Below are 10542 nucleotides of genomic sequence, written 5' to 3'. Positions count from 1 at the left end.
AGAACCTTATGCCGTGGGACCCACTTAAAAGAAAGAACCTTCGATGTTCTCCCGAGTGGCGATTGTGGGCCCCCAATTGTTGGACATTTTGGTTTGATTCCTTTTTTTTCCTGTTATTTTCACATAAACCCCCTCATCTTTCACTAATTCGTAAAAAACACCCTATCAAATGTTACAATTAGTACCCTCCACGATTTTCGAAACTTCCAAAAGTTTAGTAAATTGGACATAAATGTTATATATTTTTATAGTGCCTTGTTAAGATGAAGCTGACAACCTAAAATGTTACGTATTTTTATATTAAAAAACTAAATTGTTATGGTAAAGTTGATCAACGTAATATGACAAATTTATTTTTTTAAGTTATATCAGTTTTTTTTATAAAATATACTGAAAAATATCATATGAAACATTCTAAAATCCCAATTTCATTGTATCAAGTGTAAAACAATCCAATAATTATTCATAACTTGTATTAGGTAGTTCGATTAACACTAATGATATAAAACGATGTCCATAACGACAGATATGACGACGATATGAAGTTGGCGGTTGTGAAGTCGTCAGTCATCACCACTGGTGGAACCAGATGATGCCCAAGATTATCCTGGATAGACCCTGAAAGTACAAACTCATATATAATATATAGTCAAGAGTAGGATTTTTTTCAAACACTATAATCCCACCCACCCAGAGATCCCTCTTTGTTTATATATAAACTATTTAAAGGCCTACGCAAATGATATTAGTTTTATTGATATAGTATATATATATATATATATATATATATGTGTGTGTGTGTGTATATACATCTAATAAATAAGTAACTTGGTTGCCACGTGTCGTCTTATTGTGCGATGGTTATAAGGATTTCCCGCCTAAACATGTATATAGACACAATTTACATTATTGGTTCAAATGGGTCTATTTAATTGACATATGTCCCTGTAAACATAATTGATTTTCGTACGAAAAGTGATTTCATTTCAAAAGTCTGGATTTCCATTCCTCATACTTATAAGTCTGATATCTACAGACTTTATCAGACAAAAAAATCTAGGAAATTCAGAGTTGCAAGTCTGAATTTAACTTTAAAGTGTCTTTCATACTTGTAAGTCTGAATATAGGAATTCAAATGAAGTTTGAACTACATCAGGTATTGGTTATTTTCTAGACTTGTAATATAACTTTGAATTGGTCTGGTTCAGACTTATTTCCATAGTTACTTCTCGGCCTTAGAATACAACTCTAAACTCCTCTTCAGAGTTGAAGTTCATAGTTTCATTCCTGACTTATAAAAAATAATTTTTGTGATTCAGAGTTATTCCCATACATACTTTCCAGATTTAGAAGACAACTCTGAATTTCTTTTCTTTGCAGTTAAAGTCCAGAGTTATTTCTCAGCCTAACAACACAACTCTGAATTCTTGTGCTTCAAAGTTAAAGTTCTGATTATCTTTGCAAACCTTAGGACAAGTCTGAACTCATTTTCCTCAATTAAAATTCAGAGTTGTCTTACATACTTATAAGACATACAAGTATAAAAGTCTAAGGACAAGTTTGAACTCCTTTTTCTCAATTAAATTCATAGTTGTATTCCAGACTTATAAGACATACAAGTATGAAAGTCTAGAAAAATCAAAGTTGTAAGTCTGAATTTAACTATGAAGTGTCCTCCAGATGAATGTAGGAATTCAAATGAAGTTTGACATGTGAAGTCTGAAAGCCAGGTATAATTCAGACTTGTAAGTATGAATATAAGAATTCAAATGAAGTCTGAGCTGTGAAGTCATCGGGTATTGGTTATTTTCTCAGGCTTACAACATAACTCTGAATTGTTATGTTCCAAACTTAGTTCCATAGTTTATTCTAGACTTAGAATACAACTATGAACTCCTCTTCAGAGTTGAAATTTAGAATTACGTTTCTGAATATAAGAAGTCAGAATTCTTGTGATTCAGAGTTATGCTCATAAATATTTTCTAAACATATGAGACAACTTTGAATTTATCTTATTCAGAGTTAAGTCCAAAGTTATTTTCCAGTCTAACAACAAAACTCTAAATTATTGTGCTTCAGAGTTAATGTTCAAAGTTTTCTTTTAGACTTGAAGAAAAGACTTAACTCATTTTTCTCATTTAAAATACCTCATGTAATACACAGGTTCAAACCTAGTGTATATATATATATATATATATATATATATATATATATATTAACAAAGTATGTTTTAATTCGCAGTAACAAATAACTTTTTTTTCTCAATTAAGCGACAACTTTCTATTTAATGCGATAAAGTTCTAAAAAATTTCAATCAATAAAACGAGGTTTAAAATATTCTATCTAATGTAATATTTTGATGACATGAATGTCTAATTTTATGTCAGCTTCCTCGTAACTCTGTCGTAAATAGTTCATAAACGTATCCACGTCAAGATTAGTAGATTACGTGTCAACAGAGTTACAAAATAGAAATATTGAAAACTTTGTTACAACGATTGGGGAAAAAAATCATTACAGTACTAAATAGGAACCAAACTAAAATTTATTTCATTTTGATGCATTTTACCTTTATTTAGAGGGATAACCCTCGATTATTTTTTTGGCTCCACTCCTGGTCGTCCCTAAATACCTCTTAAATATGCTAAAATGAGAGTTATCAACAACACCACATCGTCACTACGTACATACGTACATACATACGTACATACGTACGTACATACGTACATACATACATACATACAAAGACATTCTTATATATTTTGCTTGCAATAATATTGTTATGTGTTAGAGATAACATGTCTATGCTTGAACAAATCTGATTTAAAGTATAAAAACTTAATACAGTCGTGTTCATACATGGATAGGATTGTATTTTATTTATAAATCTTTCTAAGATTTCCGTCAATGTTTTAAAAAGTAAGGGGACGGTGTTCAAAAGTTCTTTATTCCCTTTACTAAACTTTTGAAATATTTGTAACAGGTACCGATGTTTAAAGATAAATCGAACAGTCAAAGTATGGTCGATTATGCAAGAATATCTTTTAGGATAATTTTGTACTTTTTATGACTTAATATAAACATGACATTTATCATATCAAACACTTTTTAATGAGTTACTATTAATAAGTAATCAACGTATCGTTTGAATAATATTTAATTCATATTCAACTTTTTAAAGATGTAATCAGTATATTTATCGTTAAAATATAAATTTGACCACTGGATTGGTATAGAATTTTTTATAATGCTTATTTGGTAATTAAAAATTTAAGGAGTTGTTTACTTAAACACTTACTGGTAAAATTCAACTCTATCGCTTACTTAATGGGTAAGATTCTATTCACTAAAATGTATTGTATGCAACAATTTATCCCGGTAAGCGCTAACCATGGTAAGAGTCATCGTCCTCACTTATCGGGTAAGGCTCTTGATTCTTGTTTTCGCTCTTACCAGGTAAGATTCTTAGTCTTTGTCATATTCATCTGGTAAAGTAATGTAACTTGGTAAACACTTAACCGGATAAGCATTTAATAAACGGCACCTAAATATCATTTCATTATCATGCATTAAAAGTATATTGTAAAACCATCAAATAGAAATCCAAATTGGCAAATAACTTCAAGATTTCTATTAAAAATAAAATATCTAATTTTAAGTATTTTTTTTCTCGTTGTTTTATAAGTGAGAATATTGTACAATTTAAATGTATTTATCAGTTGATTAAAAATTAGATATAAAAAATTTGTATGAGATTATTTTATACTAAAACTGTATTAAATATTTCTTAAAATATAACATTCTTTTTAAAGTATGAATGAATATTTTTGCCAACTGTTATGGCTTTTGAATATTCGATAAATATTTAGGGGTCGTTTACTGAACGCTTACTTCAGTAAGCACTTATCAAGTGACGTTATCTTACCAGATGAATATGATAAGAACTAAGAATCTTTACTCGATAAGAGCAAAACAAAGATCGAAAGTCTTACCTGGTAAGTGAGAGTGACAGTTTTTACCACGATTAGTGCTTACCGGGTAAAATGTTGCATACGATGTTGTTTTCGTGGACTAAAATCTTACACGGTAAGCAAGCGATAGTTTTGAATTTCACGGGTAAGCAATTAGGTAAACGGCCCCTAAAAATTAACCTTTCATAAAACATACGATTATGGAATTAATGTGAATCAAAAAATTGGAAGTAGAAACCATAAGATAGGGACATTATTGAAATATAAGATGGAGATGGAGGGGTATTTGGAATTAAGTGAATAAACAAGGGGTCTTATTGTAATTAAACAATTCTGAAAGGGGCCACGCTTTGTCATCTCCATGGTGGAAGAATTTAAAATCATCGAAAACGATGGATACATTGATTTTTTAGCTATTATCAATTAAATTTATTATTTTATTAAATTTATTATTTTATATACAAAAATAGTGTACAAGTAATTGATGCGTATTGTACAACCCACTAAGCCACTCTCCTTGCTATTGGCTCCGGTGGTTTTGAAAGATGTTTGATATTATTTTAATCAGATATTTATATTATAGACGGATCTAGAGGGGTGGTTATGTGGCATGTGCCATCGTGTTGTTCTTTTGTGGTAAAGTAAAAAAAATTAGGTTCGTGAAAGATGCAATCATTTTATTCTAAAAAGTGCAACCGTTTTATATGATGTCACCGTATCCAAAAATTATTGGGTCCGTCCCTGATTTATATCATGATTTTAACTCATTTAATGATGAAATTGATTACAATTTTTATAGGAAAGAATTGTAATAAAAAAGGACTTTTTTACTAGTATGAAAAAAATCTCAAACTAAAAGGACCAAAATGAAAATATAAAGTATGAGCCGATGGATGCAGCCCCTTGGTTTTCGGAACAAGGGGATTTATAATCCTCTGCATCGGGACTTCCGTTACAACAGGTGGGGTTTAAGCACGTGTCACAAATCCGTTAGTTTTAGATTAACGTTCCCTGCTCCGTCCTACACCGGATCTTTTTATCTCTTACCAGGGGCTCTATAAATGAAGACTTCTCCACAGCCTGAATTCCTTCCCCCACTCTCTCTTTATCTCCAGTGCCCCCACTCAAACCTACGCACTAGGCGTACTTTTAGCAACAGTAAGGTTGTTATTACACACAATGAGTTCTAGGATGCTATCTTACGCAGGGGTTGAAGATCCCCACTTTCTTGAAGCGTGTACTCTTTGTTCAAAATCACTGGGTCATAACAGTGATATCTTCATGTACAGGTATTGCAAACCCCCCTTCCTGCATCATGGAGTTGTACCTTATGCTGTCTTTGTTGTACCTTTACAATTATGCCTTCAGATGTCAACCCCATCAAAATCCCAACATAAAGATTCAAAATTCCATCTTGATTCATCATCAATTCCAGCAAGAATTCCAAAAACCCGAATCTGATGCATAAAAGGCTTGTACCTTGTGTATGTTTTGTTGTGCAATCAAAATCTTGCTTTAGATATCATCAACTCAAAGATCCAACACCCAATTTCATGCATAAAAGACTTGTACCATGGGCATATTTGGATGTTCAAGATTTTAATGGGTTTTTTGGTTCTTGAATTATTGAGTAGAAAAGCACCCATCTTGGCTCAATTTAATCCATATAGGCATATAGTTTGGTGCATCAAAGGGTTGTACCATGTGCATATTTTGGTTGTACCATGTGAATTTAGGTTGGGAATTCTAATGGGAAATCTTTGTTTTTTTCAGAGGGAACAATCCATTTTGCAGCAAAGAGTGCAGGCAAGAACAGATTGAGGTTGATGAGGCAAGAGAGAAGAGATGGAGAGTCAAGAAATCATCAGAAACAACCAAGAAAACCACCAAAGCTAGTAGTGTACAAACAGGAACACTTGTTGTGGCATAAAATTAGAATCATAAAATTCCCAAAAATATATATATATATATATATATATATATAAATATTATGTGAGATCGAATTGAAATCCCTTTCTGAAATCAAGAAATATGATGGAGGGGAGATTATGAAACTTGGTGTTGTAGATGATGATGATGATGATGATGATGGTGATGGTGATGGGGTTTGATTGGTGGATGGTAGAAGAGGAGAAAGAGACTTTTATGAGACAAATTTTGGGAATGCTAGTTTTGGTTGATGATGTATTTTGGGTGTTTGAAATGGTCAAATCCATTATAAGAGAACAACTTTTAATACATAAATTACAAGTTGTTAGAACACGATTATGTCGGGTTCAAGACGTGAACCTCGACACAGAGGTGACAATAGGGTTGGGTATCTCAGGATCCCAATTCCATCCCTTCCCGCATAATTGTACCCCATCCCCGTCATTAATAGGACCAGAGAATATAATTGCATCCCATCTTCGTCCTTGTTTGGATCGGGATCCCCCAACGGGAGATGAGGATTTTTTTTTATTAACTTGGATATCCAACCTGCTATGCGAGCCGACTAATCACAGGGCGACCAACTGCTTTGCAGATAGCCGGAAGTCACCGCATTTGAACCTCCATGGCCACAAGGGGGTTTTTATTTCTCCTTGGATGTTGAACCTGGGACCTCCTAGTACTTTTGACTTTTGAAGCCAAGCTCAAACCAATCAGACACTACCCTTGTGGTTGAGATAAGGATTTTTTTCCCATCCACATGAATGGTTTATTGTTTATACAAGGAGCAGGTTTAATTGAAAACCTAAGTTTCATTGTGAACCGAGTATATTAACAAGTTATTCATCATACATCATAAATGGTGTATTATTCATCATGAAAAATGTATCATTAATGATGAATAGTTTATGAATATCACGTTCATTATTCATGATGAATATGGATTGTACGTAATACATAGCACAGTCTCCTTTATCTTCCCGTTCACAATCGAAAATGAATCTGCAACCGAACTTTTCTTTATATAATAATATCGTTATAAAATTATATAACTAAAAATTTTAATCATTGTGGTTGAAAAAAAAGGTAAAAAGTAAAATTGTAAACATTGTATTTAGATCTTGTTCACTTTGGAGCTTCCAAGTTTCTTTCTCTTTTTTTCTTACTACGTTTTGGGGTAGTTTTATTTTTATTTATTAATACTATATTATAAAGTATTTGACAAAAACTCTTAAAAAATCATTTTTTTATGCATAAAGTATTGTTTATTAATGCATATTAATTAAAAATTCAATATTACAAGTAATTTTGCGTAAGTACAACTTATTAAAGYTTCATTTTTAAATTCGTGTAACTAACTGTAGATAAACATAATCAAATACCGGATAAACAATTATTTCAAATATAGAAAATCTAAAATATAATTAAGATAATCATTGAGTTCTAACAGAATGTTCAATTGTTATCTTTATAAAAATAATTATACTGTTAAACTAAAAATAAATTATTTTTATTATTAAATCTAAATTAAATTATAATAAAAAAAATTGAATTAAAGAAGTTACACCAAAAAAACAAGAACTATTAAATAGTAAATTTGATACTAATATTGACTTATTTTTTTCAAAATTTTATGTTATCTTCAAATTTATATTTCATTCAACAATAAATATATTATCGTTTTCTCAAAACCACATAAAATCGTATTATATCGATAAAGACAAATAATAATAAAAATAAACATTAAAATCGAGATTTATCTCGTTACGTTGCGCGAATATCCTTCTAGTATATTAAAAGGGTTTGGTTTTTTTATAGTTATGAGCCCCTCCTTAAAAAAATATTTTTAAAAAATATTTTAAAAAAATAATTCAGAAAGTGTATACTTTAAAAATATTTACACTTTTAATCTTTGTTCGAGAAGTTCATTATTATATCTTGAATTCTCGATCTAAATAATTTCCAGAACATACTGTAATTGTAAAATTTAACGTGTTTTACCTACTGGGTTCATATCTCGTTCAAGATATATTTATTTTGATGCTTAAAGTCCAATGACGAAAATTATTAGATTAATAGTGTTTGATTCTCAAACTTCTTGAAAGTTGGTATTTTTGGAATCTCGTAACCGATCAATTAAGACGCTAGGAGCAATTAAGTCATAATTTTAGCATTAAAGAGACATAAATTTATAGATGTCATTAATACGTCTTTATCATTTTCGGGATATTTGGTTTCAATGAATGTGTTCTATATATCTCTAGTTTGGCGGTTTTTAGATATTTCTGTATAATGGAACGACTCTCATGTCGATTATATTGTGATACATCTGATATTTAGTTATTCATTATGAATCATTTGTCTCGTGTGTGTGTTTTGTTTGATAAACACAATTACCGAGCCTTGAAATATTATTGTAATAACTTCATGGTTGAATTAAACTTGATATTCGAGAAAAGTGTTTTGATATGCTTCATTGACTTCATAATGCGTTAATCTATGTTTTTTTTATCATCGGAGTTAAAAATATCTTGATCCATGGTGAATATATATAAGGAGTTCTTGTTGGTTTTTTATAGGGGTGGCAAAAGATGGCCCAACCCGAACCCAACCCAAAATTAGCAGGTTGGGTTGAGATTTTCAACCCATTTAAATAAATGGGTCAATCCGCCTAACTCATGTAAATAAATGGGTTGGGCTGGGTTGAATTTTTTGATCTGTTTTCAACTCATTTAAAATATTATGTAATTTTATTTTATTCTTAATATTATATCTAGTATTCTAAAATTTTGTTTTATTCTTAATTAAAAATCCTACCGTCGTGAGATGAAACTCCAAATTTCAATCGCCTCCATTATTCTTAATCATCATGAAACCCTAATAAAAGCCTCTGGTCCATTACTCCATCATCGCCTCCAAAGTCCAATCCAACTTATTTTGAACAATATATTTGTTGTGGTTGTGTTTTATTCAAATTTGAACAATTTGTTTGTATTTGTAGTTGTGTTTTATTCAAAAAAAAAAATTAATAGTCTAATCCTTTTTTTATTTAAAATTTTAAAATTAAATGGGTCAACCCAGGTTCAACCCATTTATTTAACAGGTTGGGTTAAGAAAATCATAAACAGATCAATCTGATGTCAACCCATTTAAGTAAGAAGTTGGGTTGGGTTGAAAAATCTCAGCCCATTTAATTAAATGAGTTGGCTTGGGTTGAAATTTTCAACTTGTTTAATAAATGGGTTGAACCCGAACCAACCCAACATGATCCATTGTCACCCCTAGTTTTTTATATTCATGTGTGCAAACGTAAAACCCTTTTGTTAGATAAGTTTGGAAAATAAGAATACCAAGTAAACCACGTGTAGGTATACTACAATCATGTAGTGGGACACCATCTTTGGCAATATGATTAAACCATGTTGTCTCATTTTGTTTTGTTTTCAGATGAGAGTTGGCCATGGTGTGACAGATGGTTTTGATTTTAGCGGAATATCAATGGATATTAGGATCTGTAGTTTTGTTTGTAATTGACTGTGCAATTTAATGTCATAATTGCTACTGATTTTGGATACACTTGAATATATTTGTTTCAATATCCTATATTATGTTTTGCTCTGTACGAAGCTTGATTTGTATAAACTAACCCCCTTCATAACTCCCTTTTTTCTCTCCTTACTTGTAGACAAATGTTTTTTAGGCACTTGAATCCTAAAATACTGATGGAGGGGTATTAAAGAAGTCACCTCCGATTTTCAATAAATTGTAAACTGTAGATTCAAGAAAATCAGACATAGTGAATTACGACTACATAAACATTACCAAAAATAAGTCTCCAGTACCTCAAGTATGTAGAACATGATAAGTCCCGACTCCCAAACAAAATAAGTCCCCAACTATGTAATGTAGGACAAAACTCAGCAGCAATCATTTACAAGAATCGAGAACATTGTTTGAATGTCATGAAAATGTAAATGCATATGCAAATTTAAGAAATCATCAAGCATGATAATATGTAAAACCTCTGTTATTGGTTAACTGCAAATGATTGTAAAACACCTGAAATGTAGTTTGAATTTTTGAACGAACGGAGGTGTGGAAAGTTTATGCTTATTGCCAAAACAGTGGCTTAGTAAGTCGTGATTGTGTAACTGTGAAATAGAGGACTCACACGCCAGTTACCATATGTATATGACAATATTCTATTCACTGTTGACAATATGTTGGGGTCAACATTGCCCTGACTTTGTCGGAGATGGTCTCGGTGGTGGTGGTGGTGGTGGTGGGGAGGTTGGAGACGACAATGATGTCGAAAACAATTAGGGGAGGGAAGGTTTACGTCTACGAGGATGGAAGCAGGAGGATGAGAATGTTGGGTGAATTAACATATGGTATCATCTTATTGGAAGTTAAAAATTATTTCTTAATATACTTTTATGAAAAGACCCATATACCCTTGAGTTAACTCATTTTGCTTAACAGAGGTGAGGTGAGGTACTAAAGGCGTTAATAATGCATACAATAGGGGTCTTTTTCATAATTATTTCATTTTAGGTAATGTTTTAAAACGTACAAACCACACCCAAAAAAAACGTGTTTCCCATTTTTTATATAATAATGCATGTGAGACACTTTGTTCCAG

General features: G+C 31.3%; 1 protein-coding gene across 1 annotated transcript; it reads left to right on the top strand.

Annotated features, from left to right (window-relative positions):
• Positions 1–5081: 5081 nt before the first annotated feature.
• LOC112519917 lies at positions 5082–5922 on the top strand. The gene is made up of 2 exons (XM_025128237.1): positions 5082–5260; positions 5745–5922. Exons 1-2 carry the CDS (start codon positions 5151–5153, stop codon positions 5899–5901), a joined length of 267 nt encoding a protein of 88 aa, XP_024984005.1. The 5' UTR covers positions 5082–5150; the 3' UTR covers positions 5902–5922.
• The last annotated feature ends 4620 nt before the right edge of the window (positions 5923–10542 follow it).

This window comes from Cynara cardunculus (genome assembly GCF_001531365.2).
Source record: "Cynara cardunculus var. scolymus isolate 2C chromosome LG 10, CcrdV1, whole genome shotgun sequence".
In the NCBI taxonomy this organism is placed as follows: Eukaryota; Viridiplantae; Streptophyta; class Magnoliopsida; order Asterales; family Asteraceae; genus Cynara; species Cynara cardunculus.
Note: the sequence above shows the minus strand (reverse complement) of the source record. Positions and strands in the feature narration are given on the sequence as shown.

Bases quoted from the DNA above. Each gene is read 5' to 3' on its own strand.
- LOC112519917 (XM_025128237.1), top strand. From the start codon at position 5,151: ATGAGTTCTAGGATGCTATCTTACGCAGGGGTTGAAGATCCCCACTTT. The intron at 5,261-5,744 runs GTATTGCAAACC...TGTTTTTTTCAG, and splicing joins AGTGATATCTTCATGTACAG to AGGGAACAATCCATTTTGCA.